The sequence below is a fragment of the Hyperolius riggenbachi genome, chromosome 3 (assembly GCF_040937935.1).
Source record: "Hyperolius riggenbachi isolate aHypRig1 chromosome 3, aHypRig1.pri, whole genome shotgun sequence".
Lineage (NCBI taxonomy): Eukaryota > Metazoa > Chordata > Amphibia > Anura > Hyperoliidae > Hyperolius > Hyperolius riggenbachi.
In genome coordinates, this window is record NC_090648.1 from 209,750,892 (window position 1) to 209,771,980 (window position 21,089).

At 44.8% G+C, this 21,089-nt stretch overlaps 1 protein-coding gene across 3 annotated transcripts in view; it reads right to left on the minus strand.

The window, feature by feature from the left end:
- Positions 1-21,089, minus strand: part of LOC137563315 (long-chain fatty acid transport protein 2-like) — a 147,074-nt gene that overhangs the window by 101,169 nt on the left and 24,816 nt on the right. For all 3 annotated transcript variants that reach the window (XM_068275612.1, XM_068275610.1, XM_068275611.1), the window contains exon 3: positions 9,900-10,109. In XM_068275612.1, the coding sequence (XP_068131713.1) occupies positions 9,900-10,109 (210 nt within the window). The remainder of the gene's footprint in view (positions 1-9,899; positions 10,110-21,089) is intronic.

The window sequence follows — 21,089 nt, forward strand, 5'->3', positions numbered from 1 at the left end:
TATGCCATATAGTTTTAGTTTATAAAAAGGATGCTGTTATAGGCAAAATTTCTTGGGCTATAAAAGGGCTCTAGATATAGCTGAGAAAAGTGATTACTAAGACTTAACTTCTCCCTACTCTCACACAGAACCCTCCCCTGATGGTGCCTAACCCTAACCCCCCTGGTGATGCCTAACCCTAACCCGTCCCTGGTGGTGCCTAACCCCTCCCTGGTGGTGCCTAACCCTAAGACAGCTCTTGGTGATTACTATGACCTAAATTCTCCCTAGTCTCACAAAGAACCCTCCCTAACCCCCCTGGTGGTGCCTAACCCTAAGACCCCCCTAGTGGTGCCTAACCCTAAGACTCCCCTGGTGGTGCCTAACCCTAAGACTCCCCTGGTGGTGCCTAACCCTAAGACCCCCCAGGTGCTGCCTAACCCTAAGACTCCCCTGGTGGTGCCTAACCCTAAGACCCCCCAGGTGGTGCCTAACCCTAAGACTCCTCTGGTGGTGCCTAACCCTAAACCCTCCTAGTGGTGCCTAACCCTTAGACCCCCCCCCCCGCTTGTGATGCCTAATCCTAACCCCCCTGCACCCCTGAATCAAAAATTTTGGCTATAAAAGGGTGCCCTTTTGTAGCAGAATCAAAAACCTTGTAGTCGAAAATCTTGTAGCTGAGTAAAAAAATATGGGCTACAAAAAGCACCCTTTTGTAGCAGAATAAAAAATCTTGTAGCTGAATAAAAACTATGGGCTACAAAGGGGTGCCCTACTGTAGCTGAAAACTTGGTAGCCAAAAAAAAGTATGGGCTACAAAGGGGCGCCCTACTGTAGCCGAAAAACTTGTAGCCGAAATAAATATGGGCTACAAAGGGGGTGCCCTACTGTAGCCGAAAACCTTGTAGCGGAAAAAAATATGGGCTACAAAGGGGCGCCCTACTGTAGCCGAAAACCTTGTAGACAAAAAAATATGGGCTACAAAAGGCGCCCGCTTGTAGCCTATATCAAAACCCGGGTGCCCTTTTCACCACCTTGTAGCCCATATTTCCAGAAATAACATTGATGTCTATGGAGGCGCCCTTTTCATACAGGCAGCTCAGGCGCCCTTTTCAACGGATCCTGGTAGGAGACATAAGGAGGAGGACCATGCCCGAAAGCTTACAATCTAGAGGGAGAGGTGGGGACACAACAGGTAGGAAACCAGACTTCAGCTGCGGGTTTAGAGCACTAGTGAGGAAGTGGGTAGGTCAGAGTAAAAAGGTGAGTTTTGAGGGCCTTCTTGAAGATGTTTAAGGAGGGGGAAACCCTAATGGGTGGAGGTAGGAAGTTCAAAAGTGTTGGAGCAGCTGATGAGAAGTCCTGGAGGCGTGCATGGGATCGGGTGATGCGGGGTTCAGTCGAGCGAAGTTCATTGGAGGAGCTGAGTGAGCAGCTAGATGTGTACCTCTGGGTAAAATTGGAAATGTAGGTTGGGCAGGTTTTGTGGACAGATTTGTAGGCCAGACACAGTATCTTGAATCTGATTCTGGACTGGATAGGAAGCCAGCGGAGGGATTCACAAAGGGGAGCAGCTGTGGTGGAGCGGAGCGATGGGAGGAGTGAATAATTCTGGCTGCCGCATTCATGTCGGACTGCAGAGGGGCAATTCGGGTCATAGGGAGAACAGACAGAAGGGTGTTGCAGTAGTCAAGGCGGGAAATTATGAGGGCATGGATGAGGTGTTTGGTGGTGGCAGAGGTCAGGAAAGAGCGGATCTTACAGATGTTACGGAGATGGAAGTTGCAGGACTTTGTGAGGTTTTGGATGTGGTGGGTGAAGGAGAGTTTAGGGTAACACCCAGTCAGTGGGCTTGAGAGGCAGGGCGAATGGTAGTGTGGTTAACAGTGAAATTCACATCTGGGAGGGTCAGGGATGGCTGGGGTGGGAAGATCATAAATTCCGTTTTGTCCAGTTTTAGTTTGAGGAACCTAGCAGATATCCAGGAGGAAATGGCTGATAGGCAGGACGAGACCTTGTCCATGGTAGTGGTGGATAGGTCAGGGGTGTGGAGGTAGAGCTGGGTGTCATCTGCATACAGACGATAATTAAAACCCATGGAGGAATTGCCAATGGAGGTTGTGTATAGGGAGAACAGTAGGGGGCCAAGGACCGAGCCTCGGGGGACTCCTACCGAGAGGTGATTGGGGTTAGATGAGGATTCATTGAAGGAGGTGGTGAAGGTGCGGTTGGAGAAGTAGGATGAGAGTTAGACCAGGGCGAGGTCATAAATGCCCATGGACTGGAGGGACTGGAAGAGTAGGGGATGGTCCACTGTGTCAAAAGCTTCTGAAAGGTCAAGGAGAATGGAGTATTTGCCTTCAGCTTTAGCTAAGGTGAGATCATTGACCACTTTGGTGAGAGCTGTTTCGGTTGAGTGGGTAGGCCGACATCCACATTGCAGTGGGTCTAGCAGGGAGTTGGTATTGAGGTACTGGGTCAGGCGTTTGCTAGCTGCAGCTAAAGCCTCCTGTAACTCAAAAAATAAATAATCTCCATATTTTCTTCATATTTCATGGGCTGAAAAACTCATAAGTTGCTCACCTTCACGCAGGGTGCTGGGTTCAGGCTGGTGCCGGTTCTGAGAGGTTTGCAGACTAATTGGACTTCTGAACCTGGAATAATACAGGTTCAAAATAACACTGTAATACTACCCCTGTAATAGCTATTATTTTTCATATGTGCTGACTTGTGGCATGCTCCTGAGTGCCAAGGTGTATTCCGTTCGTTAATCGGACTAACGTGCACAGGACAATCACATTCTGCCAGATTTCTGCTCTTTGGCAAGAGGATTGGAACTTCTCCTCCTTCAGGAAAGGCATTAGCTCTTATGTCAACCCCTCCAGGACAAGGTCTTTAAAAGTTTGATACACTCCGAAGATAGGGTGAACATCAAATCTTGGGTTTGCGAACTTTGAACTTAAATCTCCGTAAAAGTTTGTGAACAGGCAAACCGTGAACCGTAATAGACTTCAATGGGCAGGTGAATTCTAAAACCTACAGGGACTGTTTCTGGCCACAAAAGTGATGGAAAACTTGTTTCAAGGGGCCTAACACCTGGACTGTGGCATGCTGGAGGGGGATCCATGGCAAAAGTCCCACCAAAAATTACGTAGTTCACGCAGAGTCGTGTTTTAATCGCTAAAGGGCAGACATCACATTACATTCCTACATTCGAGGAATAAAGTGCTGCATTAAAATGTCCGGAGCATGTACATGTCCATCAGGTATTGTAAGGGTTATGCCCGCTTCACACTGACAGACCAAACACTGCGTTTAACGAGACTGAACGCTAACAGGTCCTTAAGGCCCTTAGGTGTGTGTGTGGTGCTGTATGTGCGCTCAACTGAATGGACCAGCAGCGTGGTGTGTAGAAGAGACCATGTTTTAGGATGGAAAGTTGTTAGTGGAAATTTATTATGGTACCAACCAGACTTGCTCAGTGTACAGCCTATTTTTTTAGCCTATTTTTTAGCCTGTTTGTGAACTCCTCCATGCTATCTAGTTACGCGACCATGCAGCCACGCGAGATTGAGCGCTAACAGGTCTAAAATGGATGTCATTTTTACATACACGTTTGTTTCAGCCCTGGTGACACTGACGAGAGATGCGGTGAATTGGCTCTGCACATGATGGTGCAGGTTTACATACACATTTAATTTGAGGGAAAAAAATTGTTTTGTTGCAGCTACTGTATTGGAGGCCAGAATTTCATGGCCTATACATTTTACCCCAAAAATTGAATTTTTTAAAAAGAAAATGTACTGTATGTTTTGTTGCATCCCTGGTGAGTGACACTGACCAGAGAGGTGATGGCTTGGCTCTGCACATGTATGTGCAGGCTTACACATACACATTTAATTTTAGAAAAAATGTTATTGCTATTTAGAAAAAAAATGTATTGTTATTTTGAAAAAAAAAGGACTGTTATTTAGAAAAAGAAAAATTAATGTTATTTAAAAAAAATGTTTTTTTTATTGTTGCAGCACTGTAGCTCCACTGGGATGTAGAATGGGCCCTGAGGAGCTAAGAGTTTGCAGTTGTAGAGGAGTGCACAACAGCAGCAGAGGAGCACTCAGCCGAGGACGATAGTGAAGAGAATGGAGGAGGAGTAGGAGGAGGAGAAGAGGAGGTGGCAGCTGGCCTACCTGTGATTCGTGGCAGTGTCACCATCACTAACTCCACTGCTGAGCCACGTATTCCACGCTTGCCAGCGGTTAGCAGGTTTACCCAGTGTGCGTGTGGTATAGATAATATATCTGCCCTGACCATGCTTTGCAGACCATGTATCAGTGGTTAGATGGACCCTTGCCCCAACACGTTGTGTTAGAGATGCCATGACTTGGCTTTTCACATTACGGTACAGGTTGGGGATTGCCTTTCTGGAAATATAAGTTCTGCGGGTACTTTCCACTGTGATGTCCCAATCGCAACACATTTTTTAAAGGCCTCAGAGTCCACCAGCTTGTATGGTAACAGCTGGCGGGCTAATAATTCCGACAAGCCAGCTGTCAGAAGCTGGGCAAGGGGGTGACTCAGACACATCAGCTTGTTATGCTCAAAAATTTCCTTGACAGAAACTTGACATTGGACAGATGAGCAGGGACTGCTCAATGTGAGAGGTGGAGTGGAGGGTGGTTACGAAGGGACGAGGACAGCATAGAGTGACGTGGCTGAAGAAGCTGGACCAAGAGGAAGGTGGCTTGGAGCTGCTTCTCCTTATAGTAACAGCAGAAGTTGTCAGGTGCCAGGTGCTGATATGCTGTGTGGCAGTGCCACTACCTCCTTGCGATGATCTCCCCCTGCTAACAACTTGACTCCTCCTCCTCTCTGCCTCCCCATCTGAACTCTCCCCCTCTTCTTCATCTCTTCTAGCGGATACCTCCTCCTCATCATCAACTGCTTCACTTGCTTGTGACAACTCACAATAGGCACCAGCAGCGGGTACATAATCATCATGATACCTTACATCTATGTGTGTAATGACTGAGGCATATCAGGTGGTGTAACACCTTATCTGCTGCATCTTCTGGCAATAATGCTTGCACGTCAGTAATTTCCTCAAACTGATGTGTGAATAACTCCTCTGAGACATCAAGTGAAGCGGCTGTGGTGCTAGTGGTGGTGGTGGTGGGGCGAGTGGTAACTCCTGGGGTGCCCGAATCAGAGGAAGAGAAGGATGGTGCGTCAAGGTTCCGAGAGGAAGTGGAAGAAGATGGGTTTGTTGTGTAAGCCAATCAAACACTTCCTTAGTATTTTGGGAGTTCAGAGTACGTGGCCCCTGAACACTGTGCATCATTCTAAGACCACAGGAAATCACAACGACACGACCCCGGCGGTGTGGCCTGCCTGTCATTTTGATATAACTTAATCAAAATACAGCAAGAATGGCACTTGTGGATGATGTTGTGGTGTATTGCACTCAGAGCTGGGACAAGGTCCTCCAGCACCCAAGGCTGAGACACCAAAGTACGCCCCTCCATCCCTCCCACCCCAGCCCTCACACACTGATTGCTATTAGACTAAGAGGGCCACAGGGCCCACAACCTCACCAACACCTTAATATCTAGTTATCTGGCTTGCAGTCACTGCTATGTATCCCCTTTTCTTATTTCTTTCTGCTTCATACACAATTAGGAATGACAGCTGAATGAATTGTGCCCCCTCTCCTACACTGCGCCCTGAGGCTGGAGCCTCTCCAGCCTATGCCTCGGCCCGAACCTGATTGCACTTCTGCACACAGAGTCGCTGGGAGTCTGTGCAAATCTGTGACATACAGCTCAAGTTACACTGCACTGGGCAAAGAGATTTTTGATATTACACAATCAAAATACAGCAAGAAAAGCACTTATGAATGATGTTGTGGTGTATTGCTCTTTTGCACACAGTCGCTGGGAGTCTGTGCAAATTTGTGACATGCAGCTCAGATACCCTGCACTGGATGCACTAAGTGCAGTGTCAGGAGCCAGGACGCTGTGCAAACACATCCTATAAATCAGTACCAGTTCTGAGAAGGAAGTTTTTTGATCGATTTTCATTCAGTTTTGTGAAAATCAATTAAAAAAGTGTTTAAAAAAGTGATTGGTAAATCAAAAAAATCTATCGAAATTCAGATCGGACGGGTTGGAAATAATCGATCTGGCAGGTAAATCTGCCAGAAAATTGTATGGTGTGTACCTAGTGTTAAACTAGAGAAATAACAAGACATTCCTTCTGTGGTTCTTAAAGTGAACCTAAAGTCAATGTAAAAAAAAGAAGAAGTTTTAAATCAGGATGATACCATTTATTGGCTAACTAAAAATGAATAAAATAAGCAAGCTTTCGGCCTTGCAGCCTTCGTCTGGCTTATATCCTATTAGTTTGCAAACTGGTGGTACAGACAGCTTTCTGTACCACTAGTTTGCAAACTAACAGGATATAAGCCAGACGAAGGCTGCAAGGCCGAAAGCTTGCTTATTTTATTCATTTTTAGTTAGCCAATAAATGGTATCATCCTGATTTAAAACTTCTTGCTTTTACTGATGGCTAACACGGTACAATACCCTACTGCTACTACAATGTAAAAAAATGAGATTTACTCACCTGGGGCTTCCCTCAGCCCCCTGCAGCCGATCGATGCCCTCGCAGCTCCGCTCCGATGGTCCAGGACCCGCCGGCGAACACTTCCAGTTTGGCCATCACCGTCCTGGCTGCAATAGCAGCATAGGGGGTGATATACAGGCTGGGAACGCGAAGAATCACTCGCGTTCCCTTGCCTGTCGGCCAAACCGGAAGTGTTCGCCGGCGGGTCCTGGACCATCGGAGCGGGGTTTCGAGGGCTCTGATCGGCTGCAGGGGGCTGAGGGAAGCCCCAGGTGAGTAAATCTCATTTTTTTACATTGACTTTAGGTTCACTTTAAGGCAAGATTGGTCAATAGAAATAAACAATATCCAATTAGCCTGAATAGTCAGCAAGAAGAATATTGTTCTGCCACATCATATAGAGCCATATAATGCCCAGAGTGGTCACAAAACTGCATATGTCTATACTGGTTTTTAGAAGGCAAATCACACCAAGCATTGCTTTTTAGTAGGAGTGCTTTTTGGTCTCTTTTAGTCCCCCATACTTTACTAGTGGTTTGGGGCATCCTGAGCTACTTGATTACTCTCTTGTACTGGTCCAAGCCCTATCCCCTAGCTAGCCATATCAATCCCTGTCATATACTGATGAAGACCAAAAGTCGGAAACCGGCTGTCTGCATGTAGGGTTGATATGGCTGTGTAAAATGTAAAGCTATACATGATGATGATGCTTTACATCAGTGGTTCTGGATGTAAGCCTGGCTACAAGGGCATAAAGAGATAATTTGCATATTCAGTAGCGGTGCATGTTGGTTAACCACTGATGTTCACTAAAAGCTGAATTATCGCAAGTACCTTCTGTTTTAAGAAGGCAAATCACACCAAGCATATGTGTATACTGTAAGAGGGGTTAATATAGTGGTAGGATATTGACCTGGATGGACTTAAAATACCAGCATCCAACAGGGCCAGTTTAAGGGGCTCCGGGGCCCTGGGGCAAACTGAAGCAGGGGCCCCCTACTCGGACAGCCCCTCCCCCTTGCAGCCATTATCCCATTGCCCTCCGGGACCCTTGCTTATGAAGTAGCAGCAGTAATTACTCACCTCTCCCAGCGGGCAGTGGCTACACATTCCGGACACTCTTAACTGCACTGTCCTCCTTCTCTATGACCCGGCACATGTTTACACATAACATGCGCCGGGTCATAGAGAAGAAGGAGGCCAGCGTGGAAAGAGTGCCTAGACTGTGCAGCCACCGCCCGCTGGGAGAGGTGAGTAATTACTGCTGATGCTTCAGTGCGAGCAGCATTTGGCAGGGTCAGCAGGGCGGGGCTTTGGAATCAAATGCTTTGGAATCAAATGAATGTCGGTTACCAGCATCCTGCTCACCATTAGTGATGAGCAAACAATTTTCCTTACGTGCAAATTTCTATTTACAGAAGGCTGTCAATCGGTTAGCTTGCAGCTTTTTTCTTTATGAGCAGTTAGATAATTTAATGGGCAAAATGTAATCCTCTCCATCAGAGCCGGCCTTAGAGTACGCGGGGCCTGGGGCGAGTGTCATATGCGGGGCCTAGCGGCATAAGTGAAGGCCATGTACCGTACCACTACAGTCACGGGCTTGTCCACCTCTAAAGCAGTATGCCTTATTATTGTTTAAAAACTTGTTAAAGGCCCCTAAGCCAACACAGGAACAATTACAATACGTAATGTAATCAAACTGTACCTGTCCCTAGCTCCCCAGCCAGCCTCTACCTATCCCTAGCTCCCCATGAAACCTACTAGCACCAATCCTCAGCCAGTCTGGAAGCTCCAGCCTGAGCCATCTCTAGCTCCAGTCCATGCTAGACTGACCTAAATGCCCTTGGGGCCCTCAGGCTGAGGCTCTTGCACGTTACCTTAACCTCCTTAGCGGTGGATATCTCAGCCCCTGGTGGGGCGATTCCTGTCCTGTAAATTGCTGTACGCGCAGCCAGCACTTTGCTAGCTGCGCGTCCAGCTCGATCGCCCGCAATCGTCCGCACGCAGCGGCGGAAGAGGCCCCCCCCGCCAGAGCCCTGCGCAGCCCGGACCAATCAGTCCCGGGCAGCGCAAAGGGATGGATCGGATGGGTCTGATGTCAGGACGTCGGCTGACGTCCATGACGTCATTCTGATCGTCGCCATGGCGACAGGAGAAGCCAAACAGGAGATCGCGTTCTATACGCGATCTCCTGTTTACTTTTGTGGCCGGCGGCGATCGGACTAGAGGGACATATGCGCCCTCTAGTGGTGTTTTATGTAGCTACCACTCAGGTAGCTACATGAAACAAAATTTTTTTTTTTTTTAAAAAGTGCAATGCAGCCTCCTTGGCGGAAAAATTGAACCGCCAAGGAGGTTAATCTGACATTTGGCAAGCTTCATGTCAGTGCAGAAATTCATTACAAAAATGCAAACGGCATAGTACAGTAAAGCATGCTGGAGACGAAAACCTGAGCAATAAAAGGGGGGGCGGTGCAAAATATAAGGTGTGTAAAACAAAATAGGAAAATCTGAGTAGTTGTTAATGACACACTGCTCAGAACACAAACAGCTAGACTTCTGTAAACCTTTCCTTCACCACCACCAAAATGAGCATGGTATGGCGGGCATGACATGCGGAGCCCTCTTCATGTGCGGGGCCTGGGGCGATCGCCCCACTTGCCACCCCCAAAGGCCGCCTCTGCTCTCCATAAGTCAGTAGAGGTTTTTTTTTTTTGTCATCATTATTCAAGTTAGCTCCTCAAGTCAATAGTGACTTGTGAAAGAGTCCAAAACAAAAACATTGGGTCGATTTTTCTTATTTGGTTGAATTTTAAATTGATCCCAGTGTATTTGCTGTAATGAACATTCTATGAACAATTTGAACAGTGTGTTATCAGTGAGGCTACGTTCACAGTGGTACATTGTGGTACAATGTAACGACCGCATTGTAACATGGAACATTGCACTGCAATGCACTGTGACATTGTGACATTCACAGTGCGGCCAGTGCAGTGTGCATTAACACTGACAGTGAAGCATCATTATCATTGACTGTATGCTTAACTGTATGCAACACTTGCATAGATAACAAGCAGTGCCAAGTTTTGAATGATAAAACAACATATTTTTCTTATGAAATCATTATGGTATGTGTGACTAGGGGTGTGATGGGGGCGTGGCCAGGGGTGTGATAGAGGCGTGGCTTAACGGTCCCTCTTTCTCATCTCAAAAAGTTGTGAGGTATGGTATGTGATTATGCAATTCTAGTCCCAGTATACAAAAATCCTCTTAAGAGAAACAAATGAAGTTTTTCATACCTGTAGTTCCTGATGTGTAAATATACAGAGCTGGGGATTCTGGAGAAATATTGGATCTGAAGGACTGTGGGACGGGCTCTTCAGATGCAGCGTCCATTTTGTCAAGTAGACTGTGTGTTCCATCACTAAGTGCCTCTCTGCTTAGATAGAACACCATAATTCCTTGTTCTAGGAGTCTAGGTAACACTTCTTCTACGTATGGCTTCAGTTCTAGGCAGAAAACAGAGATACCATATGCGGTATAAGGGATGCAAATTGGTCCATTTTCAAACTGCATAGATGTGCATACATTGGCATAATCCTGTAGCAGCCTGAAATAATTTATTGATTATCACTACCTTTTATAATGTGCATTTATAAACAAAAGTCTCCTGTAAACATTCACAATACTGATTATTTCTAAGAATCTCCATTAGGCTAAGTTCATTCCATTGTATATATGCTATAAAAATAGGGTTGCAACGCAATGGAGGGTAAAATTCCCATTGCGTGTGCGAAAGTGGAGCACAGTGTAAACTTTACAGTGTGCGCCACTTCGTGTGCTATATGCAGGGCCGGATTTACCATAAGGCACTGTAAGCACGTGCCTACAGTACCTTCCAGTGCTAACTTCCCTCTCTGAGTGCCTCCTTCCCTATGCATAGTCCCAAGCAGAATGTAAATGAGAGGTTACTCACCCAGCTCTTGGCATTCCACTGATGAGATCTCCCTTCAGTGAGGGGAACATCTAGCAACCTAATACTTGGGGGCACCTCTAGCTACTTAATACTATGGGACCCCTGGTTACCTAATGCTAAAAAAAAATAAAAAAAATAATGTTGCAGTTTGGTGGGGTTTGTAGGTTTATTGAGGGTGAAGTTTAGGGTGCCAAGACATCTGTGCCTATAGGCTCCAGTGATGTAAATCCGATTCACTGCAACTGTGAACCTGCATGTTATCCGGTACTGCACAGCACGCCTCCGATTACTACCATACCACACTGCTAATGCGCCGTTAAGAATGTACCATTACAATATAATAGCAGTTTGTTGGCTATGCAATTATATTGTCCAACGCACTGCAACGTGGCAGAGTGAACCTAGCCATACACGTCTGAAATGCAAGATACACACACTCTGAAATGGTGCATTGTCTTACACTGGTTATTGAATGAGATTTCATTTACTATTTGAGTTGACCAAAGGCTCAAGTTTCCTAAACACTGCCAAGATCCTTCTAACATTACTGAAAGTTGCAGATGATCACAGAGGCGTAGCTATACTTAATAGGGTCACCCTGCAAAAATGATAGCATGGGGCCATTTTGCTTCCCAAACCCCATGCGGATCACGTGATCAGGAGCCAGCGAATGGCAGCAGGGAGTGTTCTGCTATGAACCAGTGTCTAGAAGCAGGAAAAAATGACAGACGCTACCGCTACTCACTACTCTGCATGGCGGGCGGAGCTGTCTGGGATGGTTTTGTGAGCAAACAGGGAGGCTTTTTTTTTGCTAATTGGCTGCACTTGCAGTTGGGGAGAGGGTGGAGGGTCCCCTGCGATGGCAGGGGTCACAGGGGTGATTGCTATGCCCATGGATGGTCAATAAGATCATTATTTTTCTAAGTTGATGCAAATAGGGTTGAAGATGTATGCAGATTGAACCTGGGGACTGATCAAATGCATCTGTTTGGTTCAGCTTCAATCTGTGTACAAATTGCTACCACATTTGCATCAAGTTGTAAAAAATTGGAATACCCTGATAATATCTTATAAAAAGTTCAAATGATTGTGTTTACACACAATCCCATTGTGAAGAGCTGCTTTCACCATTCCTGACACAACCAGGGATGTGCACATATTTCATTGGACAATATAATCGCATAGCAGTGCGATGAAATCATATTTCTATGGTACACTCACATTGGCGCATCAGCGGTGCAGTTTCCAATGGAATAACGCACAGCATGCAGTGCTTTTACTGGAGAACGTGCACATTTATAGTTGAAGTGTATGTACTGCAGGTTTCACTGTATGCATCAAATCTCACTTATAACACACCATGTGACTTTTCATCACCATTGGGATCTCATCACAACATTATGTTTATAGGCCCATATGCAGTTACTTTTTTTTCTCAAGTTTTCTTCTAGGCGATATTTTCACAACTTATCAATAAAATCCCTTAAAACTACCAGCAACATTCAGAACAATTTTGATATTACGTTTCACCTACTTTTTGCCACTTTTTCAATTCAAAAGTGCTGGAAAGTTATTTGAAGGCGTAGATACAAAAATGATCTCCTAATTCTAGGAGAAAACTGAATTGAATAGAGAAAAAGTGGATTGAATAATCAATAAAATGCAATTTTAAGCCACCAGCAAGCAAGAAAATACTTTTTATTGTATTTTTTTTTATCTTTTATTTATTTTTATTTTTAACAGTTGTTTTTATTTTTAACAGTGACAGGGGACATCAGAATACAGATGGATGCCTCAATAGGATCCTTAGGCCTCCTTCTCTTTAGGTAAGTATCTAATTTTGTACCCAAGCTTCGGCACAGGTACACTTTAAAATAACTTTTCAACATTTTGCAACTGAAAAACTACTGATAAGTAATTGAAAAAGTACTATATTTTTTTTAGTATGATAATATCTCCTAGTAGAAAATGTAGTAGAAAAAGTGAATTGAATAAGGGCCTAGTGTGAAATGACCCTAAAGGTGGCCATACATCTAGCGATGTGTGGGCAGATTCGACCAAGATACAACTCTCTCTTTAATTGAATCTGATTAGAGAGAGATCTGTTGGCTGCCCATACATCATAGGCCGATTCCTGGGAATCAACCGAGCCAGTCACATCTGCCGCCTCGCCGCTGTTCCCCCAATGTATAAATGTGTATGTAATGTGTGCATTTATAAATGACCTCTCCTGTGCCGCGGTGCCCGTCCGTCTTCTGAATCTGATGCTCTTCCATATCCACATACACACCACTGGCGTAGCATGTGACGTCATACAGAGTAGGGATTTGGAAGATGACAGACTCTGCGACACAGGACAGGTAATGCACACATTACTTACACGTTCATACATAAGGGCAACAGTGCCAGTGGTTTTACTGCATTCGTCGCTCGGGCCGATATCGCTTGATTTTTATCTGAATTTGATAATCAAATCGGCTGGTCGATCAGCTACCTTACCTGAGTGTATGGCCACCTTAACCACTTAAGCCCAACTGGACGAGATTTGTCGTCCAGTTGGGCTGCGCGCACTCCCGCGGGTCGCGCGCGCGCCCGCGGGCCCCCCCCGTGCGCGCCCCCGCTACTGGCCGCTAGCCCACCGATCAGTGAAAGGGATTATAAATCCCTTTCTCTGATCGGACCCCCCCGGAGAAAAGCCGACAGCGTCTCTTCAGACGCTGCGGCTTTTCTGAGCTCTGGTCTCCTTTCTTCTGCCTGGGAGCGAGATCGATCGCTCCCAGGACTTTTTGATTCTGGCCATCTTGTGGCCAAATAGCAAATTACACCCAAAAAAAAAAAAGTTTTAAGAATAAACCTATTATTATTATTATTATTTATATAGCGCCGACATATTACGCAGCGCTGTACAGAGTATATATATATATATTGTCTTGTCACTAACTGTCCCTCAAAGGAGCTCACAATCTAATCCCTACCATTGCCATATGTCTATATTATGTAGTGTAAGTACTGTAGTCTAGGGCCAATTTAGGGGGAGCCAATTAACTTATCCATATGTTTTTGGAATGTGGGAGGAAACCGGAGTGCCCGGAGGAAACCCACGCAGACACGGAGAGAACATACAAACTCTTTGCAGAGAGTGACCTGGCTGGGATTCGAACCAGGGACCCAGCGCTGCAAGGCGAGAGTGCTAACCACTACGCCACCGTGCTGCCCTATACATATATTAAAAAAAAACCTGTTTACCTCCCACACCAAAAAATACCCACATACAAGTTTAAATTAAAAAAAAAAAAAATTACAATAATAAAAAAAAAAAAAAACCATAAATAGTTACCTAAGGGTCTGAACTTTTTAAATATTCATGTCAAAGGAGTATATCAATATGATTTAATAAATTATGGGCTTCTAAACAGTGAAGGACGCAAAACTGAAAAAATGCACCTTTATTTCCAAATAAAATATTGTCGCCATACATTGTGATAGGGACATAATTTTAACGGTGAAATACCCGGGGCATATGGGCAAATACAATACCTGAGTTTTAATTATGGAGGCATGTATTTTTTTAAAACTATAATGGCTGAAAACTGAGAAATAATGAATTTTTTCCATTTTTTTCTTATTCTTCCTGTTAAAATGCATTTACAGTAAAGTGGCTCTTAGCAAAATATACCACCCACAGAAAGCCTAATTGGTGGCGGAAAAAACAAGATATAGATCAATTAATCGTGATGAGTAGTGATAAAGTTATTGGCAAATGAATGGGGGGTGAAAGTTGCTCGGATGTAAAAAAATTTCAACCCTTTGGGCTTAAGTGGTTAAAGGAACCATTAGGGAAAATTATACCAAATCCAATTTACTTACCTGTGGCTTTCTCCAGCCCCTCGCGACTGTCTGTCCCATGCTGACAGCTCAGTTTGCAGCCGCCGGCCCGGGGTCCCCGCACAGTGCAGAGGACACTTTCCATGAGAAAATGTATGCATATTTGCATGAGCATTGCCTCATGAATAGCCAATTAGGCCAGATTTGCAAAGCCAGGCTTGCTAGGGTTAAACTTGGTGTTTGAGCACGCATACATTTTCTCATGGAAAGCATTTTTCGTAGTTGTATCCTTTGGAGGCAGGTGGCTGATGGCTTGCTCTGGTGGTGTGAGCCCTGGAGTGAGTTGTCTGCGCCTGTCCTCCCCCCCCCCCCCCTCTGGAGTGTTGTATGTGAGCCAGCCCTGAGCTCCAAAGCTTGAGGTGACCCATGCTTCACTCCTTTCTCATGTGGTGCCCCCAAGTTAATGCGCATGTAGCAGAACGCAATGGACGTTAAGGTAAGTGTCTGTTTTTAATATTGGGAGGTGGGTGCGGACGGCTCTCCCCGGTGCTGGCCACGCTTGGGGGGGGGGGGGTCGCCTGCGCCACCCAGCCTCCCCCTCCGGGGTGCCGCTGTGGTTCCCAGGCAGTGAGAGCGCCTGGGACCCCGCGGTCCCCCGGTTGTATGGGGGCATTGGGAAGCCTCCCCGTGGCGCTCCTGGATAGTGCTAATGTAGCATGAACTAATTCCCGCAGGGCGACCGCTTTGCGGTATTGTTTTTTTGACCCTGCATAGTTTGGCATGCGAAAGCAAATCCATATTTGCATGAGCATTGCCTCATGAATAGCCAATTAGGCCAAATTTGCAAAGCCAGACTTGCTAGGGTTAAACTTGGTGTGTGAGCACGCATACATTTTCTCATGGAAAGCACAGTGCAGAAGACGACCTCGAGGTCGTCCTTACTGTGCCTGGGTAAAGCGCCGCTGTCAATTAAGCCCACGTTGTCCGCAGAGTACTGCGCAGGCGTGGGACAGACAGCTGTGAGGGGCTGGAGAAAGCCCCAGGTAAGTAAATCGGATTTGCTATAATTTTCCCTGATGATTCCTTTAAGGTTCCATTCGCATTGAATCAGTTGCTGTTAGTTATATATGAATGGAAAATTGATGGACAGCACAATGTCCATGCTTCCCTATGGGTCAGTTAATACTATATGCGTTTTAACTGAAAGCTTTTCACAATTGAAAGCTTTTCACTTTTACACTGCAACTGATCAGTTAAAACGTATCCATCTTTCAGTGTTCAGTGTGAAAGAGGCCCAACGCAGTAGCCCTAAAGGATGGGAGAGGGACAGGCCTGGATTTACATCACAGGAGCCTATTGGCGCAGATGTCTTGGTTCCCTAGACTTTGCCCTCCATGAACCTACAAATCCCCTCCAAACCGCACCGGCTATCCCAGCTATAACTTCTCCCTTAATTCCCTTGCCCCTCATACCTACAGGTGTCCCTTAGCATTAGGTAGCCAGAAGTACCTTCAGTATTAAGTAGTTAGAGGTGCCCCCAACTGAGGGGAGATCTAGTTAGTGGAATGCAGAGACCTGGGTGAGTAACCTCTCATTTGCACTCTCCTCAGGACTCTACACAGGGAAGGAAGGAGGGAGGTGCTAGGGGAGGGAATTTTGCCACTTTTCCATCATCAGGTGCCTGTAGGCACTTGCCTACAGAGCTTTATGGTAAATCCGGCCCTGTGGAGGGAGGCAGCTGGTAGTAGCACTGATCTTAAAGAGACTCTGTAACGTCAAAAAGATCCCCTGGGGGGTACTCACCTCGGGTGGGGGAAGCCTCCGGATCCTAATGAGGCTTCCCACGCTGTCCTCCATCCCTCAGGGGTCTCACTGCAGCCCTCCGAACAGCCGGCGACAGAGCCGACTGTCAGTTCAATATTTACCTTTGCAGGCTCCAGCGGGGGCGCTGTGGCTGCTTTCCGCTCCGAACTACACGGAAATATCCGATCTCAGTCGGGTCCGCTCTACTGCGCAGGCGCCGGAAACTTGCGCCTGCGCAGTAGAGCAGACCCGACGGCGATCGGGTATTTCCAGGTAGTTCGGAGCCAACAGCCGTCAGAGCGCCTGCACAGGAGCCGGGAAGGTAAATAATGATGTCATCTTGTACGGAGGGCTGCAGCGAGACCCCCGTGGGACAGAGGACGGCGTGGGAAGCCTCATTAGGATCCGGAGGCTTCCCCCACCCGAGGTGAGTACCCCCCAGGGGATCTTTTGATGTTACAGATCCTCTTTAATGAAATGCTAGTGTTTCGATTTCACCAGAAATTTAATTAACAGGGCTTAACTAGAACTACACTGCAATAATGAAAAACATGTGTATCTTCAACCTCAAGGGCAAGTTGGACGTGCCAAAGCAGAAATATGAAAGATCAGAATAGGGGATTCTATAGGTGACCACTAACGGTCCAATTTCTAGTGAAAAATTGTTTGAGCGATCAGAAATTCTGATCGGAAGAAAAATCGTTCACTACACCATTAACGAACCAATCTTTGCTTTCTATCTATCACAACCAATCAAGAAAATCCAAATTTTGGTTTGACAAAAATCCAATCAGACGACTATTTTTTCTTTTTTTCAAACTCAGCGTACATATTTGTACTGTACCCAATTAGAATAACTGTGCTTCACATTTAGTAGTTCTTGATTTAGTAGTTCTTGATTATAAAAAGACAAAAAAAAAATAAGAGAGAAAAAGGGGTCGAAATGGCCCCAATCTCTGGATTCATATTATACATGACAGATTATGTACTCCAAGTTTCATTCAATCTCCTAAACTTATATACTACCCATTCATTACTTGAATCCGTTACCTTCCTTCCAACACATTCTAACTTCCAATCTCCGACCAAGCAAAAAAAGGTTCTTGTACCCCATCATCCCTCTATTCATCTAACCATATGTATATACACCGCACTTGATCATACTTAATATCCCGTATTTTTTCATCCTCTCCTCTCTCTCATCGTGTTTTTACCTTGCCTTTTCCCACAGTTCTCTAACTATCCGAAAGTTTTTACATGGGCCACCTTCCGATTCTCCCTCCTCCCCCGATTCCGTCAGCAGCAAGTGTGATGATAATTTCATCCATTCTTTTTTTGAGGGTTTGTTTGTGGATTTCCAGTCCCTTACTTTGATGGTTTTTGCTGCTATTGAGAGAATATATAGTAAAAGTTCCGCTGTCTTATTTTCTCCTTTTTGACCAATTCCGAAATTTGCTATCATGGCATTTATAACACCATCTGAGGCAATATATTTTTTAATAAATAGCTCTATTTCTGGCCAAAAAGATCATATTATTGGGCAATGCCATAACATACAGTGGGTTGCAAAAGTATTCGGCCCCCTTGAAGTTTTCCACATTTTGTCATATTACTGCCACAAACATGAATCAATTTTATTGGAATTCCACGTGAAAGACCAATACAAAGTGGTGTACACATGAGAAGTGCAGTCAGTTGCCTATAGACATTGCCTGATGAGTGCTAATGACTAAATAGAGTGCACCTGTGTGTAATCTAATGTCAGTACAAATATAGCTGCTCTGTGACGCCCTCAGAGGTTGTCTAAGAGAATATTGGGAGCAACAACACCGTGAAGTCCAAAGAACACACAAGACAGGTCAGGGATAAAGTTATTGAGAAATTTAAAGCAGGCTTAGGCTACAAAAAGATTCCCAAAGCCTTGAACATCCCACGGAGCACTGTTCAAGTGATCATTCAGAAATGGAAGGAGTATGGCACAACTGTAAACCTACCAAGACAAGGCCATCCACCTAAACTCACAGGCCGAACAAGGAGAGCGATGATCAGAAATGCAGTCAAGAGGCCCATAGTGACTCTGGACGAGCTGCAGAGATTTACAGCTCAGGTGGGAGACTCTGTCCATAGGACAACTATTAGTCATGCACTGTACAAAGTTGGCCTTTATGGAAGAGTGGCAAGAAGAAAGGCATTGTTAACAGAAAGCATAAGAAGTCCCGTTTGCAGTTTGCCACAAGCCATGTGGGGGACACAGCAACCATGTGGAAGAAGGTGCTCTGATCAGATGAGACCAAAATGGAACTTTTTGGCCAAAATGCAAAACGCTATGTGTGGCGGAAAACTAACACTGCACATCACTCTGAACACACCATCCCCACTGTCAAATATGGTGGTGGCAGCATCATGCTCGGGGGGTGCATCTCTTCAACAGGGACAGGGAAGCTGGTCAGAGTTGATGGGAAGATGGATGGAGCCAAATACAAGGCAAACTTGGAAGAAAACCTCTTGGAGAGAAAAGACTTGAGACTGGGGCGGAGGTTCACCTTCCAGCAGGACAATGACCCTAAACATAAAGCCAGGGCAACAATGGAATGGTTTAAAACAAAACATATCTATGTGTTAGAATGGCCCAGTCAAAGTCCAGATCTAAATCCAATCGAGAATCTGTGGCAAGATCTGAAAACTGCTGTTCACAAACGCTGTCCATCTGACTGAGCTGGAGCTGTTTTGCAAAGAAGAATGGGCAAGGATTTCAGTCTGGCAGCTGTAATTGCAGCAAAAGGTGGTTCTACAAAGTATTGACTCAGGGGGGCGAATAATTACGCACACCCCACTTTGCAGTTATTTATTTGTAAAAAATGTTTGGAATGATGTATGATTTTCGATCCACTTCTCACATGTACACCACTTTGTATTGGTCTTTCACATGGAATTCCAATAAAATTGATTCATGTTTGTGGCAGTAATGTGACAAAATGTGGAAAACTTCAAGGGGGCCGAATACTTTTGCAACCCACTGTATGTGACAGATTCCCCACCTTAGCATAACATTTCCAACAAGGACTGTTTTCTCTTAACTTTCTCTGATATAATTTCTCAGGAGTGAAGTACCATCTGGTAACAATCTTAAATTGTAATAGCTGAGTGCTAGTATTTCTAGGTAACCAGATGTATGAGATAATCTTCTCCCATTTAAGTTCATCTATTTTTTCTCCAAGTTCCTTTCCCCATTTATCACAGTACCAAATTGTACTGTATTCGTACCCTATTGACCCCAGATGGTCATACAACCAGGATAGCAAGTTCTCGGGGACCGTCTTCTCTATAAATTTTCTTACTAGTTTGTTCAATTGGTCTCTTATTGGTCCAGCGTTTTTCTTCAGTCTGCCAAGAAAAATTTGTATTTGTAGTTTTCCAAAATTAGTGGCTGGCATTATTCCTTGTATTAGGTCGATTATAATCGTGTCTTCCTCTAGTTTATTCTTTTTTAACCAGCCTGGTTCCCTTGCAGGAGCGAATTCTGAGTTGTTTTTGATTGACACTAATGGGGGGTATCTGTGACTTGGTTTTTAATAATAAAATGCGGTCTGACTTTTTTACCGCTCGCCTAATTTGTATTTTGTCCCAGGACAATACATCTTGCATATTCACACTCATGTTCCATCATAATCCATATTTTATTGCTGTTTGCCTCCACTCCAACATTCTACCTAATAGTAAAGCTTGCTAGTACTGTATCTTGAGAGGTCTTGTGCGGCTAGCCCCCCCCCCCCCCATATTTTTTATCCCTTGTGATTTTGTTATAAGATATTCCTACTGCTTTATTTTTCCAAATATACTTTTAAAAAAAGCCTATGCAGGGCAGAAAAACAATTTTTTGGGATTTCTACTGGGATATTTTGTAATTTAAAGGTTATCCTATGTAATACATTCATTTTTATTACATCTATTCTCCCTAAAGTATTAAAGCAATGTACATCCCACTGTTTTAAGGTGTTAGCACAGGATTCTAATTCTTTACCCAAATTTCTGTTGAAGAGACACTGCGTTTCACTACATATGTATACCCCCAAATACTTGATATAATTATTAATTGTCATTGTATTTTATGTTTTTCCATCACCTTCTTTTTAGTCTCACTGCTGCAGCCAAAATTAAGGGCCACAGTTTTCTCTATATTTATTTTATAGTTCGAGTGGTCCCCAAAGGTTTTTGCTATTTTAAGGGTTTTTTCTATAGATATACCTGGATTTGTCAGGGTCAGAATCACATCGTCTGCATATGCACATATCTTAAGTTCTTCCCTGCCCATTTTTACACCTTTATTCTTTTCTGGCTGGTTGTAATGGTTAAGGGCTCTGCCTCTGACACAGGAGACCAGGGTTCGAATCTCGGCTCTGCCTGTTCAGTAACCCAGCTGCCTGTTCAGTAACCCAGCACTTATTCAGTAGGAGACCTTTGGCAAGTCTCCCTAACACTGCTACTGCCTATAGAGCGCGTCCTAGTGGCTGCAGCTCTGGCGCTTTGAGTCCGCCAGGAGAAAAGCGCAATATAAATGTTATTTGTCTTGTCTTGTCTTTTCTTTCTTCTGTATAGTCTGGATAAATGTTTCCAGTACCAAATTAAATAAGCTAGGGGAGAGAGGACAGCCTGCCTGACTCCATTTGTCAGTCTACTATTGTTTATAATCGTTCATAATCAATTGTGCCCATCAACTAAGATTATTTTCAACCAATCCGATCAGAATTTCTGATCGCTCTAATGATTTTTCGCTAAAATTGGACCGTTAGTGGCCACCTTAACAAGAAACTGTATTATCAATATTTGTTATACAGAACTATGCAAATTCTTTGGGAAAATCGTTACAGCTTGAAAATGGACCAGT